This window comes from Xiphophorus hellerii, chromosome 16, assembly GCF_003331165.1.
Source record: "Xiphophorus hellerii strain 12219 chromosome 16, Xiphophorus_hellerii-4.1, whole genome shotgun sequence".
NCBI classification, from domain to species: Eukaryota; Metazoa; Chordata; class Actinopteri; order Cyprinodontiformes; family Poeciliidae; genus Xiphophorus; species Xiphophorus hellerii.
The window spans coordinates 21,595,341-21,621,870 of NC_045687.1; the positions used below are offsets into that span (position 1 = coordinate 21,595,341).

General features: G+C 42.2%; 1 protein-coding gene across 3 annotated transcripts in view; it reads right to left on the minus strand.

Moving 5' to 3' along the window:
* The window catches only part of LOC116735377 (serine/threonine-protein kinase N1-like), a 47,388-nt gene that overhangs the window by 14,315 nt on the left and 6,543 nt on the right, over positions 1 to 26,530 (minus strand). The window contains exons 1-7 of one of the 3 annotated variants that reach the window (XM_032587237.1): positions 16,867 to 17,078; positions 7,277 to 7,577; positions 4,108 to 4,253; positions 3,506 to 3,626; positions 2,174 to 2,319; positions 690 to 903; positions 408 to 602 (exon numbers count right to left, since the gene is read on the minus strand). In XM_032587237.1, the coding sequence (XP_032443128.1) occupies positions 408 to 602; positions 690 to 903; positions 2,174 to 2,319; positions 3,506 to 3,626; positions 4,108 to 4,253; positions 7,277 to 7,577; positions 16,867 to 16,935 (1,192 nt within the window). In that variant the 5' untranslated portion in view covers positions 16,936 to 17,078. Of the gene's footprint in view, positions 1 to 407; positions 603 to 689; positions 904 to 2,173; positions 2,320 to 3,505; positions 3,627 to 4,107; positions 4,254 to 7,276; positions 7,578 to 13,661; positions 13,994 to 16,866; positions 17,079 to 26,530 lie in introns of those variants that run through there. The other 2 variants (XM_032587236.1, XM_032587238.1) reach the window with 2 other exon arrangements.

The window sequence follows — 26,530 nt, forward strand, 5'->3', positions numbered from 1 at the left end:
CTGCAATTCTGGGCCAGGTTTTGGTCCACTCCTCCATACAGATCGTCACCAGGTCTTTCAAGTTTTTGGAGCGGTTGCTAGGCAACACAGAGTTTCAGTTCTCTTAAAAGGTTTTCTATTGGATTCATGTCTGTCACACAGATGAGGTGTAACTGTGATGAAAATGACAGTACTCACTATTCTTTGTAAGTAGGAGAACTTCAAAAATGTGATCAAATACTTATTTTCCCCACTCTGACTGTTGTTTAATAGCAGGTCTTCATGTTTCCTTTAATTGCACTTTTCAAGGTTGAAACTAAAGTTATTTTCATTTGTTGGGTAGCAAATACAGTTCCTGCTCTGCCTGCCTGGCGTAGCTAGCATAACGAAGAGCAGTTTGAAAACCTGCGCTTTAACAGGACCCTTACAGGAGAGCTCGTCGTTCTTGCCGGGCAGCTTGAGGCTCATGCTGCTGGTGCTGCGGCTGTAGAGGCCGATCAGTTTAAACGAGGAGCGCCCGTCGGTCTGGGAGAAAGACGGAAGAGCCACCTGGCTCCCTCGGCTGCGTCCCGGAACGACGTCCGGCAGCCCCACGCAGCCGAGAAGGCGGACCTGCAGAGTGCCTGAAGAGAGAAACCCGGGGCGTCTGATAAACACGTCCGCTTCTAGGAACAGGAAGGACGAAGCAAGGCGTCCGTCGGCGCCTGTACCTGTGAGCGGCGACGGCTTGCTCAGCGTGCTGTACTGGTTGTGCACATACGGGGTGCTCTGCTGGGAGCTGAACGCCGAGGACGAGGCCAGCACCAGCTCCTCCTTGATGAGGCAGGCCTTGGGATGATCCTCCGGGAGCTCCTGGAGCCGCTGCTCCAGGGAGCAGCGCAGGAGGTCCAGGCGCTGGGACGACTCACTCAGACCGCACTGGGCCTGCAGAGCGGCAGAGAAAATGGGAAATGGCCTCAATGTTCGCGTTTGAGCTTCGAGAGCTAGTGCTAATAAACACAACTCCGATCCCAGCCCGTGGTGAGCAGGACAGGTTTAAAGAAACTGAAACGGGCAAAAACAAAAGGCTGACTGCCTTGGTCAAATGTGAAAAATAAACTCCCACAAACCCGCTTTCAAATGGTTCAGAAAGCTCAATTAGAAATTTTAAATGTAATGTAAAAATAATTAATAAAGCACGACGTTGCTCAGAGTGCAAAGCATAGAATTAGACTGAACAGATCTGCCCTAGGGGATCGTGCATATTGCCACTTATACTCAATCGGTTTCAATATTGGGGCCGATACAGATATAAATAATAGATTGGTGCATCACTAGATGAAATCGCAAACTTCGAGATATTTTACAGCAGTTTCATGTGACAGAGCAACACAAAGTGGCAGATCATTTTAAGAGGAGGGAAAAGATATCTAGTCGTTAACAGGCCTGTCACCATAACAAACTTTATGCTGGACGATAAATTGTTCCAGAAGTTATTGCGATAAACGATGATATTGTTTCTGGATCATTCTTTAGCAATTTAACGGTAATGGTAAAAGTAATAATGCAAGAACACATTATAAAAGACCAGTAAACTTTAAACTTTAATGAACATTTAACACTGGAACTGGAAGACATTTTAAATGTCCAAAGTAAAAATGAGCAAAACAACAAATAAAATGAATTTTGAAGTATTTGTAAACGAAATTGTCCTTCAAATAAACTCTAGTTCAGACCAAAGCACCAGACTGAAGACTTTTATTATCCAGTCTTTGGTAGAAAGACAGAAAAAAGAGATAAACAATAAATCATGCCAATGGAAATTATTGAGTTTGTTTAATTTATCACGCAATTAATTGATTTATTGATTATTATGACAGACCTAGGTTAAATGTTTTTATTGACTAGGCAATGAATTTATTTTCCATTGGCAGTTCTTCTAACTTCACTGATTGAACAAACTAACGTTGTTTGACCAAGCTTGAGAAAGTATTAGTGTTTTTAAGAGGGCTGTACTGGTGCAGAGTTATCAAATACATTTGTAATTCAGTACATTTATGTATGTTTTTTTTTTTTTTTAAAGAAACGTTTCAAGTCAATTCAAGTCAAGTTTTTCTGTATCAGATCGGTATCGGTCGATACTAAACCTCAGATATTTGTATCGGTATCGGAAGTGGAAAAAAACCGTGGCGCTCTGTGGTTGTCGTCGTCTCACCTCAGCGATGGCCTTCTTGTCCTGGACCTTTCCCGCCCCCAGCAGCCGCAGCATGTTCTTGGCTCCCTCAGCCATGGCGTGCTCCACACGATAGTGGTGCCAGAGCTCCTCGACGCGCAGCTCCGCCCCGCACAGGTCCGGCTTGCCTAGGAGACACGGGTCAGGGTTCAGGGGTCAGGAAGGCATGTGGTCAACATCACACACGGATACATGCGGTGGGGATTGACAAAAAGAAACCAAGCCGCAGAAATGTGCAACTGTGCAGTTGCATTTTTCTAAACATTGAAGGCCGGCAAAACAACTGATATGTTTTGCAGCTAGGCGTCGCTAAATCCTTCGCAGATTAAATTCAGAGGAGTGGCAGTCTACAGTAGAGCTAACGTTGTAAGAACTATTTTGACAATTGCAAACATTTTTGCCGACAATTAAACAAGTGTCAGAAATCCAACAATGACCTCAGTTAAAATGAGTACGTTTATTATGTAAAATATTTTGCTTACAACCTAAGTATTTAACGTGGAACTATATATTTTGTTTGTAAATTAAATATTTAGTTTGTTAATTAAATGTTTAGCTCGAAACTGACGTTTTTTTTCTATTTTGACGGGCAAAATAACCCAAATTATTGCTGTTCATTTTCAACTATAACGTCACAAACTGTACCCCATACACAGACTCACCCGCATGCTCTGAAAACTAAAGAAACTAATTTTGGAAATGCAGATCTCAAACCCAGAATGTTCCAAAACGATTTGAGTCGTATCTGTTATTCTGCGTAAATTATAAGTGTAAGAGGGCATATGTTTACTCCCTGAGATATTTTCACAAATGTACATTGATTCCTTTAAGGAACTTTAAGGAGCTAAAAGGATGAAAACCCAAATATCCTCACAAGAAGCCTTTGAATGTGCCTCCTCTCCTCCTTCCCTGCAGCTCTTCCTGCTGCCATCTGGGAGACAGACTCCCTTCCTGGCCCCCTGGGCCTGCGCTGCCTCCTCTCTCCGGCCACAACTAAATGAGGCATGGCTTTTAGTTGTTGGGCAACATCAAGGAGATGGAGGAACATCAATAAGGCTCTAACCTAAGAAGGCCGTAATGGATATATATATATATGTGTGTGTGTGTGTGTGTGTTTGAGTGTTCTTCACTGGATGACTATACACTGTGAAGATCTGAAGCAAGGACTGATCGATTACCACTCGCGTCATAAAATATGCAGCTCTTCCGGGTCCAAAGGGTGACAGGTGGGATGAAAGAGAGGATGAAGCTTAAAAGAGAATAAAAAAAAAAAACAGAAGAAGAAAACAAAAAAAACAAAACAAAAGTGGGTACTTTGGTTGTCATCGGACTGCTCGGTGGCCTGCATGGCCTTTCGGATCTGCATCCGGATGATGTCGATTTTGGTTTTGCTGTCCTGCAGCACCTGCTGAGCCGACTGGAGGAGCTTCTTGTCCTGCAAAAACACACCAGCAGGGCTCAAGTGTTGGAATCGGCAGCTGGACTGGGGTATTCAGCGCTGTGGAAAAAAACGATCTCTTCTTTTTGCCACACATCACACTAAATTTTATATCAGACAAAAATTGCATAAATCCGGTTTCCAGAAGATTTTTTTTTTTCCTTTCAAAAAGTGAATCAACTCAGGTCAATATGATGTGAAAAAGTAATTGCTCCCCTCAATCAACTAATAACTTGATTGAGTGGAGCCTCAATTTGACTTTGTAATTTAATGCTTTGAAATCAAGATTCTGTCTATTTAAAAACTCCTGCTCTTTCTAAAACTCTTCTGCTCTCCCCACCCCCAAAAAAACCAACATAACTTTTTTCCACAAGATGTTTTAGACATGAAAAAACCCACTGAGGCCATTATTTTAGGAACGGCTTATTCTGTAAGGGGGAAAAGAAATGTAGATGTGAAAAATGGACAGTGAGTGTACCTTGGTACCCCCACTTGAGTATATTGGGATCATGTTCTCTGCTCCCTGCTTGACCTTCAGCTCGATGTTTAGCTGTCGCTCCAAAGCTGCGATCCGTTGCTGATTGGCCGATGTCCGGCTGACTGAGCCCGGAGACTTAGTGGTCTCTGCAGACACATGATAGAAGGTCAGGTTACTTCTGGTGTTTGTGTTCACATCATCAAAATGTGCTAAAGGCCACATCTTAGTGTCTATTTTCTTACTGCAAAAAAGTCAAAACAAAAAATACTGTAAACATTCTCGACATATAATAAAACCAAAGAGACCTAAATATACATTTACGATAAAACATAAATGGTCAACATGGAAAGACTGCACAGACGTACTTGAGATTTATTAGACCTCAAACAGTTTTATTTTTTAAATTAGTTTTAGATTCCTGAAAGCTACCCAACAAGTGTATATAAAGTAATCCAGTCTTCTAAAAAATGCATTGTGGTTGCACTTTGTTATTTTCATTTAGGCGAACAAGATGGGACAGGTCAGGAGGGAAAGCGGCAGCATCTGTAACTTACAAAGGTCGGACACTCAGTCCAGACAGGAGGCAGATTTTTGCTTTGATTTCATAAAGATTGTTAGAATTTCTGTCAGTAATTAATATTTCAGATTTGTCGTGTAACTGGCGAAACAGCAAGGAGAGAGAGAGAAACTCGCTGGAATGATGCTAACTAGCCTAGCATGTCACTGAACAGTGTTGTTCACCTTTTGCACTACGACAGACAGGAGTGGCTAGGCTGGTATTTGGTATTAGAGCTGCTGCTGACTGACTCATATGTCGTGAAGTGTGGTAAAAGGTATAGAGACAAGTTCAATGTATGAATATCGTGGTAATTACTTTTCCTTCATTGACAAATGCAAGGAAAATGGCGACTAACAATAGTTTGGAGCTACGCTACCTAAGCTGATACACCTTCCCACCTTTCTTGGGGGAGAAAATAGGTTATTAATTGACACCCTTCCATTTGTCGGACTTCTCTTTCTTTCTTTTTTTTTTGAAAACCTGACTTATTTCTCCTGGCTGGCTGGATTTGGTTGGAGTGCAGCAGAAGAAGAAGCACCACACCTCCAAGAACCACGACTGTGTGCATATCTATATGTCAAGCTTACAAATTTAGTAATAGTGATTAATTGTGGTTAATCACAGAGCTAGCGTGTGGTTAATCTGATTACATTTTTTAAATGATCAAAATAAATACAGCTAAACTTTTACTTTTAGTAAGTGCAGAAATTAATTAAAGCTTGGAGTAGGGGTTGAACGACTACATATTTTTTAAGGTCGACTACATCATGATAATAGTCGAGTCGATGTCGACTAGTCGCGGTGACGTCATAGTGACGTAAGCGCAAAAACCCTTCACAACTACTTGGAGGCTTTATTAGCTATTTTCACGGCAAATATTGACTCCCCCCCTCCACACACACACACACACTCTCCCCTTCTCCTGCTTTTACTAAGTCTATTATGGAGATTCTTCGTGAGCAGCGGGGAAAAGTTTGTTGCACAAAGTCGGGTCTGACTTTTTTTTTCTAAACACCGGCTGATGCTGATGATCTCTGGATAGTTACTATAGGAGTCAAATGATCACACTGACTACATGGTGCTTTTGGAACATCACAAGCCAAACTTGTTATGAACGGATCCCGTTTGGTTACAGCTGAATTCAACGAAACCACCTGCTTCTCCTCCGCCCGATGCGCGGCAGGAAGCTCTGCTGACTCAGCAGATTGAACGATTTAAGATATTTTCCAGTCAACGTCAACATGATAAAAGTCGAGTCGACGTCGAGTTGACTAGTCGTTGTGACGCCATAGCAACGCAAGACGCAAATTTGTGATTTGCTGCCGCCGGTGTCCTGTCACAGCTGGGCGTTTCATGAATGAAGTTACTGACAACTGACTGGATCGAGCCGGTTGTTCAGGAGCTAGCATTAGCGGATGCCTTTTCAAATGACTGTGCATCGCGGTCGTACTTTTGCTGTACTTCAGCACAGCTTTGCAGATTTTGCATGTTACGGTAGTTAAACCAGAAGAGTCATGTTTAGTGAAATATTTCCACACTGTTGACGAATTTCTACCTGTTTGACAAGATGCGGGCTTGTCCTCGGTCTGTTTTGAAGACGCCATTTTGTAGCCAGTGTTCTGTCAGATCTGCTGTCAGAGTGTCATACACTTCTGACCGCTGATCTGATGACACTTCTAAGCACGAAGTGTCATTCTTAGCACGAACTCACGGCTATATATATGTCAGACAAGTATACACTGTCATTACCAACTACAGGCTTTTATTTAATCAGCAGCTGTCATTACCACAGATCTTTATTTAATCAGCAACATAACATCATAATGTATTAGTTAGATCGTCGTGACAAAGACACTCGCGAGCCGGCTAAGTGACATCCTTGGCGGGAAGGGGGCGAGTTTTAGACGGCTCGTGTTTTGCAGTGGACTGCAGCTGCAACTCCATCTCCTTTTAAAAACACTGTAAAACCACAAATATGCATCCATCTACATATCATTTAAACTAATGTATTAACTTATTTTTCTTGTGTCTTGTGACGTATACTGTGCTGTCAGATCAGCACAGGCTGTCACCACCGGCAATCACATGACTGCAACTAGTCGACATGAAATGTAAAAACTCGCGAGATGTCCTAGACTAGTCGACTAGTTGACTAATTGGTTCAACCCCTAGCTTGGAGCAGCGTCGAAAGACCCTCACACTTTGTAACCGAGGTTGTTCCGCTTTGCCACCTCATCTTCTTCCAATAACCTGCCGTGCAATTCCGCACATCACCAGCAGGCTTCCAACTCAGAAGCAGGAATTTACCAAGTTCAGAACACAAATGTGACTCACCAATAACTCAAAGTGACTTGGAGGGATTTATCAGTGTACCAAATGTCAAATATTAGACGGATAGGTCTGTCTGAGCTTAGGGGGCGCTGTTGAGCCATTTGGCCACGACCAGACTTTGGTGAGTTTTTGAGCATGTTGAGGTCCTCCGAAAAGGCAATTCATAACAACAACAAAAAAATTGTTTTCAAAAATCAAACGCAACTTTGCAGCACTTTTGCTCCCCACGCCTGATGATGAAGCGATTCACGGGCGTTGTGTCGCCTTCCTGCTGTTTACCTTGGTGGTCATCTGGACCCTTGACAACAATGTGTGCATCCAGCTCCCGCAGCTGAGCCTGGAGCGAATCCACTTTGCGCTTGGAGCTACGGAGCTGCGAGTCCACCTGCTGGCCCTTCCTCTTGTCCGTGATGGCCCTGCGCAGATTCTCCGCGCCCTCCTTGATCTTCAGCTCCTTGCGGATCTCCCTGCGGATCCTCTCGCGGTGCTCGTCCAGCCGCTGCTGCACGCTGGAGTCCGAGAAGTCCGAGTTCTGGTCCAGGCCGAGCTGCTGGAGCACCGACAGGCCATCCGGGTCGGTCTAGAGAAGGACAAAACAAACGTGGTAAGATGCAGAGGTCGAAACATTTCGTTCAACCAACACTCGGTAATATGGCGGTTATTCTATTTGAGACAAAAAGGGACCAAATGAGAACATCTGATGGAGTGAGGATGAGTCAAAAAGAATGCTAACCAACCATTCTGACAAACTGGAACAAAGAAGAAAGGAAGGGGAAACAGAAACTGAGTGAATTGTCATCCTGTGAAACCTACAAAGCTGACACCTTAAGGCAGAATCAAAGCTGAGGTTCCATTTAAGAGCATAAAGAGCTGAATGCTCACATCAGCAGCACAAACAAGATTACAGCAGATTAGAACAGAGTCAATTAGGATCCCTATCTGCTTCTGCTCGTGTCGCATAGGAAACAAATATGTTTAAATGTCATAAAATGTGAGTATAAAGCTTTCACAGGATCAAATTTGCCAGGTTGTTTTTATGTCTCATCTTATTTTTTGCTGTTCTTTTGATAAAATCTACAACCAGGCAGTAGCTACCCATCAACACAACACAGAATCCAAGAAACTACTTCCCTCCTCGTGTCAAAATAAGAGTGCAACACTTAGCGAGTCTCACCAGATGAAGACATGCTTGCAGCAGTGCTTTGAAAGGCAAATTTTACTGAGGTTATTATTTCACTCCTACTGAACAACCGCTGTATTTCATTTTATTTGGTTGTGACTTTGTCTCATTTGAGGTAAATCAAATTTTCTTGTGTTCTGGGCATTGTCAAAAAGAAGGAATCATGGATTCAGAAGTTATTCATGAAAAATAACTCCTGAATTTCTTCACTTCACAAAAGAGTTATATTCCACAAGTAAGACACTGAAAATAGGGTTTCTGCAGGTTTCGCCCATTCAAATTTGAGACCTTTCAATATCTTTTAAAGACCAGTATGAAAGGAATTTAAAACCTACGTCGCCAGATATGTGCAAACTTCTTCTGGCCAACGGGCGATAAATCTGCACTTACCCAAGATGGACACACAAAAGCTAGCTTGCTAGTTATCTGGCTAGCTAGTTATCTTTTTAGCTAGCTAAACATAGTTATGCCTGCTAGCCAGACAGCCTTGCTACAAGGGTGTGTTTACATAGCTATAAATACATTAATGTCTATGAATGTTAGCAGCTAGTTAGCAGTAACCTCAACTGTCTCGAGGTACAGAAGGCAATGAAGATGTCTGAGTGTGACTTAAACTTTTGCCTGACAGAAAAAAAGTATTACACAAGATTAAACGATCCAGTCAAGACCAAATTTGAAACCTTTGATCTTCCATCTACTATAGACCAGCTTACTTTATTAATTTTTTAAGGGAATTTAACACATTTTAAGGCCTTAAATTTAGATGCATGAATTTAGGACTTTTTAGGGACACCCTGGAATAGCCCTGAAAGTCTCAAGAGAACCCCCTTTTGAAAATAAAATAAAACTGATTTACTCCCTTGAACAGTAATAAACAGAAAACGGATAGATATGCTGTGTGTATTAATGCGGCCTTGTTTAAAATAAATGAACTTTTAAGAAAACTGTCTCATGTATATAACTGTCAGTTATTTAATGATTGCTGTGTCCTAAAAAATATGCAAATGACCCAAACACATTCTTTGTGTGTATGAGTAATCCAACTGAGTCAGCATTTTGCCAAATAAACTGTCTATATGTTGGACAGTTACTGCTGTCAAGATTTTGAAACCTCAAAAATGGTTCATCGTGTCATTTCAACGTTTCCTTTTTTTTTGTTTGTTTTAAACATCAGTGCTGCACACTGCTGATCAGACAGGTGACAAACTTCATCCACCAGCATAGGCGCTTGATTGAAATATTTTGAGGTGAGATTTTCACTGACCTTCCTAAAATAAGAATAGAAAATGTTACCTACAACATAGCCCGCTTTTCTTTTATCTGAACTTCATAGTAGCCTGAAGCATCTACTTTTTATGTTTCAGATCTAATGTGACTTTACAGCTTTATTTACAGCACCTTATTTTTGACCCAGCTGTACTCAACTTGTCCATTTTGGCCTGTATGGCGTAAAGACACCGCTGCTAAAGATCATTCTAAACAACTTTGTTTAAAGGCGAAGTATTGTGTATTTTCCAGGCACATAGTGCCACTTTATAGCATAATCAACTAACTATGTTGCCTTCAGTTGTTACAAAAATGTTGTGTCAAATATGACTTTATTTAACCCCTTGAAATTGGGCCTCTATCTCTTTAAAAACCGCTGCTCTTTTGAAACTCCGCCTCCATCATCATGGCTCCTCTTTTAACCCTTTAGCGGCATCTTTACGTTACACTGAGGAGAAGCTAGTGGAACGAGCTCAGCAGACGTGCTGCTCCACCAGGTGTTTGCTAATTGCTGCTGGCTAGTCTGAAGGAGCTGATTGGGTGAGTCTTGAGGGAGAGCTGCTCCGTGAGGCGAAAGCTTGGAAACTGCAGCTCAGAGGAGGAGCTGCGCCTCAAAGGCGGAGCTAGGCCCACCCAGGCGTTTTGTACAGGATTTCTCAGACATGAATGAAAGAATCAAGACAACATTCCAAGTATGTTTTTGATGAGGAAATAACATTGTAACATGATGTAAAGCTAAAGAAACCCCCCCCCCAAAAAACCGTTAATTATTTTTATTGAAATACCATGATACTGGGAAAAGTGTGATATTATTATTCAAGATTATCATGCAGTGAGAATCTCACACCACTCCATTCTGAGTAATGAATTGCATATTTTTCTTTTTAAAAAATCAACAAAAAAATTACTGGTAGATCGACATCCATCCACTGGTGTTACACCACACCGGCCTCATCGGATCCGTCTCAATCACATATTCAGTATTTGTCCCACCGTCCCCTCCTCTCTGCCACAGAATAATGACGAGGCACGCGGAGTCTTTCACCGTGCAGCCAGCCCTCCAAGCTCAGGGGATCTGATTACAGCTCCTCCGGCTCTCTGTGACCATCCAGCTGCGCGCCGGCCGCGGCCACAGCTCTCTGCTCATTAAAGCTGTAATCCATCTGCTTGCGCAATGCACTACAGCAGCCTGAGCAGCACAGCATCCACCGCAAAGTGCTTATGGGATTTTTTAACTGCAGCTTTAATGCACAACTCAAAGACACGCAACTAAGTGTGTTTGACATACCGGCAACAGAGAGGGATTATCAGGAGGGATATCGCTGTAGAAATGTGTTGTTTTCCAATACAGTAGTTGGAGAAAAACAGCAAATTTAAATAGAGATGCGCCAAGATGTTTACGTTTTATCTTGTGCAGCTTGAACTTGTGCATATGTATTAATTGTTTTTATCTTGTAACCAGGTTGCTATGTATTGCACATTTTTTGCCCAGGTCCTTCTTGAAAATGAGATCTAGATCTCAACGGGGTTTACCTGGTTAAATAAAGGATTAATAATAAATAAAAATAAATAATAAATCTGTCCTACCTGGTGACTGGATGGATAGAAGCTCAGAAATCCAATAATTTTCACTTCCTAATGAACGCAGGTTGGCAAAATGAATGCCTCAGCAGCTAGAACACTCTTCAGTGTGGGGGTTGCTGCTGATGAAGAATCAAATTTAGCTATGTTGAGTACAAGTGCTTGACATGAAATCATAAGCAACACTGAGATGCTACAAGCTTTTTCACGACATGTAATTTGCTCTGCAAAACAGAGAGAGAGAGCAAGACTTCTAACTAGGCCTGTCATAACAAATTTGGCTGGACAATAAATTGTCCCATAAGTTATTGCAATAAACAATGATATTGTTGTTTTGAGACCATTTACAAGTAATATAATGTTAATGGCATAATAATGCAAGAACACATTCTCAGTACTCAATAAACTTTAAGTTATAATGAACTTTTAATACTGGAATTGGAAAATATTTTAAATATCCAAAATAAATATGCATATTTATTTTGACACAACAAATAAAATGAATTATGAAGTCTGGACTAGCTGAGACCAAAGAAACAAACTGAAGACTTTTTGTAGTCCAATTTTTGGTAGAGAGCGAAAAGAGAAAAACACTAAATTATGGAAATGGAAATTATTGAGCTTGTTTGAAATTTATCATGTGATTAATTGATTTGTTGCTTAATGTGACAGGCTTACTTCTAACGTCTGTCTGTCTGTCAGAAACTCAGGATGTGGACATGCTGACAGATTTGAAATCTCAGAGAAGGCTTTTTCACAACGCGATCCAGAGCCTGTCATGGTTCCTGAACGGGATTTTGAACCAGTGTTGCATATTTCCATTGGAAGAATGAGGTTGGACACTGTGGAAAACACCTGCACATCCTCATCCCTGCTGTGAAGGTGTGCACACACACACACACACACACACAAAACACACGGTTCAGTTCCCGGTCTGAAGGTTCAGCATCATTTCAGAAGGTTGTGGTGCCAAACCCAGAGAGTTTTCCGTCATTCTTTGACTTTAAAGTCCCTTTAATATTTGTCTTAAACCAAGCATTTCCCTGTTTGGTTTAATTCAATCTTAGACTCATCAATCCACATCGTGTGAACCGCTCAGGGAAAACCTTTTCCAGGCATGTTGGCAGTGGTTTTGATCGTCCTCAACTTGTAGACTATCTTCCACACAATCAAACAGGTGATTTCAAAGTCTTTTGAGACGTTTTTACATCCCTCACCGGACTCAGAAGCTGCTAAAATCTCCCTTTAGAAGGCGTCAGACAGATCTTCAGGTCCCACCATGGTGCTTACCTTCACTTCAACAGTCAGGAGCCTCAATCTAAAGGGCAAACTCTCTTTAAAATGCTGAGTGACAATCTTCTAATCATGTGACCCTGGTGTGATTTTTTTTTTTTCTGTGTGCAAATGTCACAGCTTTAAGTAAGATCAAATGTAGGGGTGTCAAAATTTATTCCTGAAAATAAAGTAAAAAAATGTTCAAATATATTTGGCAAAAAATGACTCTTCAGTTTTTCTTCTTTATAATATTTATCTGTTGATAAAAGTTTATATTAAGAGAAACGACTGTGAATCGATTTATAACGGCTGACAACAGAAAGGTGTAAACAAAGTGGGAAACACTTTATTGGACGCGGTGTGCATAAGACTGACATGACATGTTATAAGCATGTTCATAACACCTGTCATGACCATGAAGGAGTCTTCATGAATGTTGTCATGAAGTGTCATTAGGTAAATAATGACACATATAATGCAAAGTTGACCATTTTAATGGACTTTTAATACAAATATTAATGCAACTTCTCATTAAATGTGTCGTTATTTATAGAATGACACTTCACCACAACATTCGTAAACATTCATGAAGACTCCTTCATCTTGGTGACAGGTGTTATGTCATGTTTATGAACATGTCATGTCAGTCTTATGCACACCCCATCAAATAAAGTGTTACCAAAAAGGGTTTCTCATGTCACGCCCCTCCTAAAATATTATCCTAACTTATTTTTTCCCAAAAGTGATTTTGGCAAAAAAAAGAAAAAAAACACTATATCACCTTTCCAAAAGATGATTTAGGCCGAAAAACAAACAAAAAACACTTTTAGGCTGGTATTTTAGGAAGATGATATTTTCTTATGGCTCTTAAAAGAAAAAATGGAATCAGCTGCAACTGGTATCAAAGGGTCAAAGGTTGACAAAAACTAGAGATCTGCTACAGAACATCTCTACTTTTATAACACGTATCTTTGGCACACTTTAGCACTGATGAGGTAGGCAAAAAAACAACAAAAAAACAGCTCAGTGTGAGCAGGCAGGCGGCTCGTGGCAGCACAGAAAGCGAAGCCAGCAGCGAACCACGAACGACAGGAAGGGAGAGTTTTTGTTGCTCTGACGCACAATGCAACTTAATCCTCCGTGTTTCCCCAACAAAGCAGCTCAGGAGCGAGCCGGGGGACAGATCACCCCACTCAAAGTCACAAAATATCACAATCGATTCGCAGTGGCAGAGCAGATGTTTTGACAGGAAGTAGAACGAGGAAGCTGACAGAAAAAGACGGCCATAGCTGAGGATGGAAAGACGGCGCAGACAGAAGCAGGTGGCGGCGTCGAGGCCCTGCCCCGGCCGAAGTCGCCTACCAAAGACTCCGCGTCGCTCTGGTCGCCGGGTACCGTGGTGTCAGTCAGCTGATCCCCCACGAGGTCCTCCAACAAGGCCTCGCTGGCCATCGCTGGTCTTCTCGCTGGCCTAACTCACGCGCACACTCGCACAGCAAGCCTCTGACACCAATCGGGCAAACCTATTGCGCTATTCCTGCCTCTTCACAATCCAGGATGTCCATGAAACAAAAAAATGAGAGAGAAAAAAAAAAGCAGGGCTAAATCTGGAGCGAGGAATCGAGATGGAGAAAAGGAGGAAAGAACAGCAGAGAGACGGCCGCCCCACCTCGCTGCTTCCTGTTCTGCTCTTTGCCAAATAGAAAGCGAGACGTCGTGCCCTCTGTGCACACACACACACACACACGCTCGCCTGGGTTTTGTAAGTGAGAGATCGCAGTCACTCTGCTTCCTGCTACCGGGTCTCCGAAGCCCAGAGACAGGGTGTTGTGACAGAACGCGCTCGCTCTTGACCGTCAGAGGTCATCCTCGTGGATGTTATTTAGTGTGTGTGAGAGAGAGAAGGGGAGAGAAATACTGATTACTCACATCAAGTGTGTATTAGAGTTAAAACAGAGGAAAATCAAGAATATAGATGAGGTCATAAGGCCACCACAGACCACAGTGATATGGGTTTAAAAAAAAAATAGGAGAAAAAAACCAAACACTGTTTTGACTTAAATTGGTTTGTGTTGCCCTGCGATGGACTGGCGACCTGTCCAGGGTGACCCCACCTCTCGCCCGAAACGTCTCGCTGGAGATGGGCACCAGCACCCCCCGCAACCCCACTAGGGACAAGGGTGTTAGAAAATGTTTGGATAGATGGATCGTTTGTGATTCTAAAAGTGTGATGACCTCAAGCAAAAATATTAGGGTTATACATAAATCTAAATCAAAGATCTTGTTTCTTTTATTCATATCAGAAATACAATAATAATACAGACTGTTGCTACCTAAATGCCGTGACATACCTCTTTGAGTCTGGACAAGCCTGCATTGTCATTTCATTCTAGTTTTAGCTGAGCTGAATGACAGCGATACACTTATCACTACAGTCTTTTAGGGGCGATAATGATCTGGTCCAACACTGGAGGACAATAAGTAAATATTTCAGGGTGTCTTCACACCTGAGAGTCCAACAAACTCAGTTTGAAACTGCAACATTTGTTACATTTTCACCTGGCGCAGTTAGCTTTCACACTGCACTGTCTCAAGTGAACCAAACCAGTTGGAAAAACCTCTCCCCCATCTGGGCTGTAGTGGTGCTGCACCAGGAACCACTGAAGGAAACAACAAGAAAACCTCTGAAGAAGACACCAAAGAAGACGCGACTTCCTTCTTTATGTAACAAATAAAAATGGAGTGGCGTTAGACTTTAGCAGTTGGAAGATTACTCTTTGGCAAAAGACCACGAGGTATTTCTCTTGCTAGCGCTAGCAACACACAAGTTTATTTTGGTTGTTTTTACCCACAATGCCCTGCGCTATAGTCTGCTTCCTTCTTTTGGAGTGCTCTCTGGTCTGCTTGGCGTTCACATATGTCTTTGTACCACACCAGAGTTCACTTCAATGGAACCGAGACCTATGTGTGTAGGCGGATCAAAGTTTACTTTGTTGGTCCTCGTAAAAATTTGACTGTGCATCCGAACCTCCCCAAGTGAACCTGTAAGGTTTTGGTTTTTTCTCTGTGTTAATTTAGGTTTTTGTGTCGTTTTCAGTTAAATTGAGTCTGTGTGTTGTCCTATCCACCCCTCGATTGTCCCCAGCTGTCCCTTGTTTCTCCTGATTTTCTCCTTTTGTATTTAATCCCACCTGTGTTCCTTGTTCTTGGTCGGGTCCTTGTTGTATCTGCCTATTCTGTATCGTCGTGTCAAGTCTGCTGACAGATGTTTCTTGTTTTCCAGTTGCTACCAGTATTGGGCCTTAGCCTTCCGTTCATTCTGTGCTGCCTGGATTTTTGGTCCAAAATTCAGGCAGACCATTATCATTAAATCATCACTTCTATCATCTAAACCTGGGTCCACAGCGTCTTCCTCTCCATCTCGACTACCGCAAATCGTGACAGAACCAGATTTTCTAGGTAAACGAACAGCCATTAGATTAACGCAGACTAAACTGGGCTGGTGAGAATGCACCGTAAATAAAGACATTTCTTAGATAGCTATATTATCCAGTTTTATTTATTTATTGTTTGTTTTGCACCACCCTTTGACTGGGAGTGTTAAGGGCACACCAACAGCTTTGACTCACAACATCACAAAAATATACTTCTACTACGTCATAGAAAACAGAACCGAGGGTCAGGTCAGTGGCCGCCTCTCTCAGCGATCATTTTTTAACCTCTTCTACTCCGACTTCTTCTAAGACTCTCCAAAACTGAAGACCAACAACTTCTATGGTCTCAAAGCATTTCAGCTTTTAATGTGTGCTAAAGCCACCAACTGATAAAAAAACCCAAAAAACAGCTATCTGCTTTAATCTCACTCCTCGCACACACACACTAACACCCAACACCGCTGCAAACCACTGAGCTGGTGCAAGTCTTTGTGAGATGATACTGATGACGACATTTACGTCACACACCTTTTACGTAACGCGTACAGCAGAGTGGACTTATGAGGATGAAACAGGCAGTTGCGCACCATGATGGTTTGTGGTTTTTGCCAAGAAAAATGTTTCAGCGACCTGACTAGCACCGTGGCACGACAAGTTGGAGGAAAGGGGGGGGGAAGGACCTGCAGTCTTTCACTTCGTCCCATCTAGACAACACCTTGCAAGTCAAGTGGCAGCTCACAAAAAAAATCAAACAAGACAATGAGTAATCAGTTGGCAGAGAGAAGCTCTGACTGGTTGTGACCACTTTTCTCTCTGATTTCTGTCCTCTTCCTGTCCGCCTTAGACGAGCAGATCAAGAGTTCATCTGACTCAGACACTGAGCAGTGCGGTGTCACAGGCCCTTGAAGCCCACACTGGATATTTCTCATGAAATAATGCCCACAATCAGAGACAGGCCGAGGCAGAAAGGCAAGTAGCACATTCAGTTCTTTGTTACTCTGCTGTAAAGGGAATAGGAAGTGAAATCACATGAAGTTAAGTACACAGGCGGCGGACCGGGCCTCGTCGCCTGCTGTATCTCTCGCATTAACTTGCCGCGCATGTATGAGCAGGTATTAAATTTACATCCTTACCGAGCAGCTGGGCCTCCTGCAGTCTGCTGTGTCCCTTGGAGTGGTGGCTGCAGAGATAGCAGCCCCCATGCATCCATACTGCCACTCACTCCTTTACGCAAACATCCGAGCCATCCTTATCGTCACTGCAACGCTTAGACGGGACAGTCGAACGCTTGAACATGTCCAAGACCTGTCGTGATGCCCGCAGTCACACAGTGAAATAGAGGCAGCAGCTAAAAGTGAGCTGACCACAGTACCAGGAACTAAGATCACATCTCTTTTTACAGCCACAGCTCTTAAAGTTACAGTCTGACAGGAGCTGTCTGTGTCAACAAATCGGACAATACTTCAAATCTTACAGCTGGTAGCTTTAAAATCAGATCAAAACATTTTATTCCTCCTTCTCGGGGAGCTTAAGCGTTCAAACAGAACCGTTTCAAGTTTAAACTGCGCTTCAACTCTAACAGGATGTTCATTAGCTTACCACAACCCTAAACAGTCCAAGCACAAGGTACTCAGCTGTAAGGTCTCATGCTACGTCACTCTCTGCCTGGCATTTACAGAGACTCGAGTCCCCAGTGTCAAAAACAAAAAGGTCTTATGTCTTTTTTTTTTTTCTTTTTTAGAAAGATTATGATGATTATAGGGGAATTTTCATCTACGCTGATCTCTAGATAGATCCTCAACCTCCATTAAAATCCTTACAGATGTTGACCTGAACCCAAAGACCATACAACTCTTTAAAAGTCCATGTCTCCTCAAACCCCTTGAACTTGACAAACATTGGGGAGTGGGGGGCGGGGGGTCGGGGTGGGAGAAAGTATTCTGACAAGAAAAAGGTTTATGTGGACAGTCCTGATGACATCCAGCATTACTGAAATGACAAGATCTTCTCAGTGTTGGAGGCTTCATTATAACCTTGGTACTTTTTTCTCCATTGGAAAAATTGAGGTTCAGGTTGTACAGGGGCGTCAAACATCCCTGTTGTCTGAGGCCCCTCGTCTGTGCAGTTATGACTGAGTCTTTCAGTGGGACAACGCTGCGGTTCACAATGCCCGTCTCACAAAAGGACTTCCTCCGGGAGAATAACGTCTTTCTTCTTGGTAATTCTGTTTGCCCCATGATCTAAATTCCACTGAAATGGTTTAGGGGTGAATGGCAAAGGAGGTTTACAAAATCAGATGTCAGTCCCAGCCCATGGAAGTCCTTCATGAAGCCATCTTCACCCCATGGAGCAGCACTACTACCAGACTATCAGAAATAATGACATCAAGCATGCCTAACTAGCCTGCTAAGGATGTGTGGACTGAGATTTAAAACGATTGGATCAGATTTTTCCCAATCGCTAATGTTTGGTTGTGACATATGTCTCGATTGTAAAGGAAGCTACAATCTTCAAATACAATATAAAATACACTATGAATTTTATACCATCCCCCACTGCAAAGAGAGAAATGCCACGCCGAACAAGATGGCAGTTAATGCTGATTCAGTATTTGGGAGCGTCGCCAAAACGGGCTTCACTCACTTCCTCCGCTGCCATTGGCAAACTACAAGCCTAGATAAGCAGACCACAATTCAAAACTCCAGCTCACAAACCTGATGTCATCGTTCATAATTCGTCCTTCTGTTGACTGAAAGGCCCGACTGAAAGTCATCATAAGAAATTGAGCTCAATGAGAAAAATCCCAGACGCAGCATGGAAGAGAGATGAGAATCGAGCAGAATTGTGTAGGAAGGCAATAGCCATGCTACTGGCCAACCAATTTTTTTTTAAACTGTCTACAAAAACATTGGACATCTCACTGATGAGTCCCTTTTGAAATCCCTTGAAAATAGTTTTAGGAATTTGTTTTTTTGTTTGTTTGTTTAAGGCCTGTGGGTTTTTTTATGCTTGTGGCATTTTTATTATTTGGGTTCTGCTTCTTTTTCCTCCTTTGGAATTTTGATGCACAGCTTTTAACCTAATTACCCTTCATCCATACAAACTTCTTGCAGGCACAGTAAGGGGCAGTTTGGGGTTCAATGTCAACTGCTGATGTTGGTCCGGTGACTCTGATAAACTCCACTGTCAACCCAGGCATCTATCCCTTGTTGGGACCCAAGACCAAAAAACAACGCAGAAGACCAGAGGACACGTATCACAGCAACCTGGGCTTCCATTACACTTCAGCAGAACAAGCACACCGCGCTGATGCAGTAATTCATGCAAAAGGAGCCACAGCAAAGAGCATTAGTTCATAGAAGTGAACACAGTTTTCAGGAGCCTGACATTTCTGTTTAAAACATATTTATTTATTGAACTTATGTAATGTCATCTGTGAGACACTCCATTTTTGGTTCTCAATTTTTGGTTTAAGCCATGATCATCAAAACGACGAGAAATAAAGAGTCACATTTTTCACTCTGTGGTCTGAACCTATACTTGAGCTTCACTTTCTGAAATCAGTCACAAAAAATATTCAACTTTTTCAACTAACTCTAATTTTTGAAGATGTACCTTTACTAATAATACAGCAACGTGTTTGAGAGTGAAATCAGGACTTTTGCAGACATGCCGGGTGATGGAAGCGGGTGTGTTAGTAGGAAGATGCTGGACCTTAAAGCCATGAACTCCAGTTCCAGGCCTTCAGTTGGCATTTCCTGGTTGTTATTGAGCGCATAAAAAGAAACTTTAATTTCTGCTCAAATGTCGATGTCTGGACACAGCCTTATTCACGGATTTGGGTTAAGAGGGGGTGAGGGAATTTGTTTGGAGGTCGATGTTTGCGAGCGTCGGGAGGGGTTGGTTAATCTCTATACACACACACAAACACACGCAGATAGAGACACTTCTCATGAAACAAAGTGACAGATACCATGGAAAAAAAGCATAAAATAATACACAAACGTTTGAGCATCAAGAATGAACCCTCTGCTCATGTCAACACCCACAAACCTACAAACACAGAGGCTTAACGTGGCGATGAATAAAACAGCAGTGTGAGGCAGCCTGTTGAGAGTACCAACAGGAAGAAGCGTTGCCTCTCATTATGTCAACACAGCGGTCCGGACTACGCTTTGGGACGAGCTGAAATATGCGGGCCGGTTTCACTGAACACCAAAACAAACTCCCCGTGTTTGCTGCGACATGCTCGGGTGAAATATGTTCGCTAATTCTCTAAGTCTCCGGCTAAAGCAGCAGTTTGGCCTTTGGGGGGAGAAACGGCTCAGTTGTTTAGTTGTTTGGTCTTAGATGAGAGGATTGATAAGCCTCACATGTTGGTGCGCTGAATGTGAGGTTAGTGCCCACAAACGGCGCTTGGAAATTTCTTGCACCTATTGATATTTGTTACGTTATGAGAATCTTTGATGTATTTTATTTGGATTTGAAAGAAAAAAAAATTTGTTTTGGAATTTGTACACCTTTCAGTCTCTACCAGCTTTCGACATTTCTGGTCTTTCTTCCTTTTGATGGACAGCTTTCATGTAAACTCCAACTTTCAAGCTATACAATCCGTCGACTCTTCACTGATTTACATCTGGACTTTAACTGGGCCATTTGGACCAGGGATGCACCATTCCACCTTTTTCACATCCAATACCAATACCAACGTCTGAGGTGAGGTATTGGCAGATAACGATCCGATACAGAAAAATACCACTGAATTGACTAAAAACTTTAATTTAAAAAAAAAAAACACAGACATAAACGTACTAAATTACAAATTTATTCGATGACTCTGCACGAGTGCAGCACACTTAGATACACCAACAGCTACACAACTTTAATTTATTCAGTTAGCAAAATTACAAACCATGTAGGGGACACAGCAAACATGTGGAGGAAGTTACCCTGCGTGGAAAACCAGGATTGTACATCTGCCTGAACACACTGTCCCCATGGCGACCCAAGATGATGTCAGCCTCATGTTGTAGCAATGCATTTCATCAGAAGAGGCAGAAATGTTGATAAAATGATGGAAAGAAAGTCATCCAGGAAGAAAAGCTGGTAGAAACAGCAAAAGACTTTAGATTTCACCTTCCAGCAGCAGCACCACAATCCTAAACATACAGCCAGAGCTCCAACAAAATGGTTTATATCAAAGCGTACTGTAGCTGGAATGGCCAAGTCAAAGTCTAGATCTACAATTTCAGTCTCTAAATGTGTACAACTGGTAGAATGCAGCTGGGATTGCAGCAAAAAAAAAAACATGTGTTTGATCTAGAGTCATGAAATCCTAATAAAACACATTGAAGTTTGTGGTCGTCACATGACAAAATGTCAATAAAGGTCATGAGATTTTAAACACTTCTGCCACAGACGACATGTTGGCTACTTTTGTTTACTCATATTTCACTGACTGTCCCTCAGTTCTGAGAGGCGAACTGCCGAAAAGCGTGTCGCTTAAGAACCAGCCGTGTTGAGAGTCCGGAGCTGTGTTCCTCTCCCGGTTCTATTTTTGCCGTTATTACTCAGGAACAGAAAAGCACAAAGGAAGGGAGCCACGCAGCTGCTCACACTGGGCCCGGCAGGTCAAGCGCTGATTGGCTCCCAAAGCCATTCTGTGACGTCGGAGTGAACCCGGGGCTCAGCAATGCTTGTGAATATAGCTGACACTGTGTCTTTGGTCTGCTGCTGTCAATGAAGAAAACAGAAGCATCCATATGTTTAAATGTATTTAGTGTCTTTTCTTCGTGGACTTTGTTTGGGCAACTTTCTAAATCTCCTTGAATTTTAATTGTTCTTCATATATGAAAAGCCTCCGATTGTTGTTTCGCACCTTCCTGTTTCTGATCGCGACACACCTGGGTTACGTTACCACCAAGAGGTCAAAAACAATATTTCTCTTGTTCTGATTGTGGCAACTTGAGGCAAATAAGAACAGATACTGCACTGCTATGTAGATGCCATGTGATATCGTGAGCATTGCTTTGAAGGTTTGAGGTTAAGAGGAGAGAAGAACCGAGTCTTCATGGGATCTGAAGGGCGCTGGCCCACCCTCAGCAGTTCCCAGTATGTCCCAACATACTGAGGCCATAAAAGTGAAACAAGCTGATAAGAATAACCATCTCTTCCTCACACAAGAGGAAGAGATGGTTAGTTGCAATTTAGAGCAGCAACGAGGCAGCCCTTCAGAGTGCAACTTACAGCGCCTTGCAAAGTAGGTGTTCACCAATAAATTGGCCCGGTTTTCCTTAATTTTAAGAAATCGGACGACACTTTAATGAGAAACCGATCTTATCCATGTGCCATGTTTGTTTAAAATAATCCATCTAAGAATGAACAAACTTATTCACATGAGATTTTAATTGCATTTCTTATTTAAGGGAAACGCCGCAATTGCGAAATCGTGTTTTTACAACGTTAGCGGAACATCGACAAGGTTTTGTGCATATTTGTAATGGAAGCACAGCAACTGTTGGCAACTTTTTCACTATATTTAGCAACTTTCAGATGAAAAAAACCCAGATATTTGACAAAATAGGAATCAGCATGTCGGTTTTATTTTGTTTAGAGATCAGTGATGGGCAATAACGGTGTAATCGGTGCACTGCTATTGCAAAGTACTCATACCCTTTGAGCCACTGGTGTCAAACTTCAGTTCTTCAGTAGATGCCCTGCATATTTTTGACATTTTTCAAAGTGCAACGCACCTGAATGACATAATCAGGTCATTAACAGGACGCTGCAGAACTGGTGTGCACGAGAAGGTAATTCAGTCATTTGATTCAGGTACGTTGGACTCGGCACACATCCAAAAGTTGCAGGACACAGTTCCCCGAGGACGGGAGTTTGACGTCCCTTACCACCATCAGTGTGTGAGAATGACTGAATGTAGTCTGAAGCACTTCTGGGGTCCTCTGGACTTGATAAATCGCTGTACAAGTCCGGCCCATTTACCATTACTATCACAAACTGGGACAAATTTGTACATCACTTTCAGGCAGATGGAAAATCATGCATGGCCTGAAAGTTGTTGCATTGCATTTCTGTTTAGACTCTTTGAAGCAATGCTTTCTAGAATCACTTTCTGTTGCTGTTACAGCTGCAACAGAAAGTGGACTCTGCGTCATTGTCTCTACCAGCTTTGTGAGCTAAAACATTTGTTCATTCATCTCGCAAAGGAGCGCACTGACTAGATTAGATGGAGAGCGTACATTTTCAACTCTTGCCGCAGATTTCCAATAAGATTTAATAGATTTGGCCATTCTAGCATGAATACACTTTGATCGAAACCATTCTTCATTAACTTTGGCAGAACTTTTCTCTGCTCCCCGTCTCCCAACACCAACCGCTGCCTGCGCCTCGCCGGAACGTTGCTGTAGCGCCAAGCGCGGTCGTAAAGGACGTCGACTCGTTGGAGAGTGCAGGAAGACCCGAGTCGACATTTTAATAACCTCAGTTTGATCTTCCGGCGGACATCCTGAATGATTTACACAACATCGGGGTCTGGATCGGTCCCAGGGAGTTAGGGATGTTGTAATGGATCGGGTCCAGAAGAAGCTCATTCACTTTCAGTTCTTCATCCTGAGACTCCGGGGTGGTGCTGGTGAAGGGGGGGTTGTAAGATGGTGAGTTATGGAACATTCATGAAGGAACGCTACACTAAAACTCATTTAACCCGCTCTGCTGGGACGTTCCTCCTAGTTAGCAGGAACAGTGTGTGTGCCACTCACTAAAAATAGATTGATTCAAGTGAGAACACCATGAAGCTGCATGGCTCAGATTCAGAGGCCAGTCGTTACCACTTAATGCCTGGATTTATTAACAATTAATAAATAAAAGCTCTACTTTTCTCCCAAGATTAAAAGTTAAACAGATATTGTTTGAGAACTCAACAGATATAAATCTGGCAATTTGGCATAATTATGACCACTAGATGGCAGTAAAGTGTTGAATACGCTTCAATAACCATGAATGGTTTACAAGACTAGGCCCCGGCCTGCTGGCGGTTCAGTGTTCGCAGATTTTTTCATGGAACACAGCTTTAAAATAAAAAGTGACCCATTTATGTTATTTTTGGTAAAGTCAATCTAAAATATATATATTTTTAATTCATCTTGGGAAGCTGTAATACGTAGCTGCGATGCTGCTTGACATGCTATTGGCTGGAGTTTTCAAAGCAGCCAATCCGGTGGCACCGTTCATTCGGCTTGGCGTACTGGGGGTCCGCTGTATACTGAAATCTACTTTTGGAGTTTCTGTCATGCCAGCGTGATACCAGAAGTAGCAAAGCTTTACAACATGATGGTATCTTTTAAATGTTTTACCATTAGTTAGTTATTTTATAAGCTTCATTTTGATGCTTGTAAATCATTCGCAAATAACTTTTGCTTTAGTTATGCTGCTCATGAGACATTACTTCATGAAGAATAGCTCTTTACAAAAAAAACCCAAAACATAAATTGATCAAACCTGAAATTGAACACCCAGATTGAACATATTTAAATTATTATGTTTTTTTTAACTGATATAATTTCAGGTCATTTGTTTACTTACTACAGGCGAACAACGTTGTTTAAATCCACTGAATGATAGATCCACTGGGGTTATCGCGACACACCTGGGTTACTGTAGTTGTTCATAAGCCTGTCGTAATAAGCAATTAATCAATTAATCGCATAATAAATTAAAATGAGCTTAGCTTGATGATTTCCTTCCTGATAATTCATATTTTTTGAAGAGCATTTTCTTAAAGACACTTCATAATTCATTTTATCTATGATTTTGATTGTACGTGGTTTATATTCACTTTTTATGAATTGTTTTTGGTTGTCGCGCTTTATTTTGGATATTTAAACATCTTCCAGTTCTTGTGTTAACGTTTTTGTTTACTTATTTTTATTTATTTATTTATTTTTTACAAAATGAAAGTTTATAGGTTTTTGAGAGAGCAAACTTCCATTTTTATGTCTTTATCAATATATGACTTGAAAACAACAATTTCATCGTTTATCGCGATAATATGTGGGACAATTTATTGTCCAGTGAAATTTATTATCATGACAGGCCTAGTTGTTCATTTTACATTTAAATTTGTATGTACGTATATATATATACATATATATATATATTTTTTAAAATTATTTATCCTTCCTTCAGCCGTCTCTGGTTTAAAAGCTGCTGTTATGTGACTGACAGAGGCAGATCCAGTCAGCACACTGCAGAGTGTTTTTCCTCATTGAGGCTTTGTGCTGTCTTATGCCTCGGACTCCACAACAGACCACCTGTTTGCTGCAGAAGCGATCACAATGGACAAAGTCGGGAGCGCAAACATGCAACCGCTCACCGAGGCCTCTTGAGAAAATAGTCTTTCACAAAAGGCACCATTCATGTCTGCCCGCTCCTCCTCCAGCTGTGCAGCGGACGCCGGTCGCCACGTGCTCGCACACAAGCGGCAGACTGATGTGCAGTCGGAGGGGGCTGGAGGTGGTCCTGGCTCTCACCGGTTCGACTCGCCTCACGACGCCTCCGCATCCTCTGGGCCAGCGCATGAGCGTAAAGCGGCGCTGCACGTTGTAAACCGGCAAAAGGAGATTTGGCGACAGAATTTATCTGGAATATGAGGGATTTGGGGGGATTAACGGGGCAGCGGACACACATTCCAAGGTAGATTGCGTAAGTTGTTAACTCATTCGCTGAGAGAAGGAAGATGGGGTTTTTTTATATAAAGGAGGGTTGAAAAGGTTGCAGAATGTGGATTATTAACACCTTTAACCAATTCTTCTGACTTTAAGGTCCGTCATTCAGTAAAGCTCAGTAACATTCGCCACTGTGACTCCGTTCCACAGGGATTTGCTAAAGTGCTCGTATATGGTTTCCCATTTTCTCTCATTGCAACCACAAAATTCTGTCTAATTCATTGGGATTTGATGCCATCGCCCAACACAGCACAGAATGACTCAGAATCATGAAGTGGAAGTAAGATGAAAAACGGCTTTCATACAATTTATGAATAAAAATACTTGTGATGTTCACACCTGTTTTGCCCCCTTTATTCTGATGCTCCTAATAAAGTCCAATGTCAGCTTGCTAATAGTCAACATGTGTAAAATTTAATCTTATTCAAACTCATTTTGGCCGTTTGTATCCAGGATCTTGTTCTCGATCCATATCTCATGACCGTTGGTGAGGTCAGAATGTAGATGGAGTGGAAAATTGAGAACTTTACTTGTTGACTCAATTCTTCCTTCACCGCAGCGGACCGGAACAGTGCCCACATTACTGCAGACAAAAGCCCCAATCACTCGCGAACAAGACACCGAGAAAGTTCAGCTCCTTTTGAGTTGAAGACAAAGACCGAACCCCCAACACAGAGGGGGACAGTCCACCTTCCGCCACATCTGTGAATAATGTAAATAAAGTCTGCCCGTGTGTAATTTTAACCTGTAGAGAACATTAATAATGAATGAAGACCAAGAAACACAGCAGATACAGTAGGTCAGGGATGAGGTTGTAGGGAAGTTTAAATCAGGATTAGATTAGCTTTGAACATGCCATAAAGCACTGTTAGTCATCAACGCATAATTTACGAAGGCCTGGATAGACAGGCCAGGCATGGAGAGCATTAATCAGAAAAGTGGCCAAGAGATGCAATGTTAACTCTGGAGGAGCTGCAGAGATCCCAAACTCAGGCGGGGGTCTCCACCCTTAGATTAACTTTTGGTTTTGCGCTCCACATATACAACCTTTGTGGAT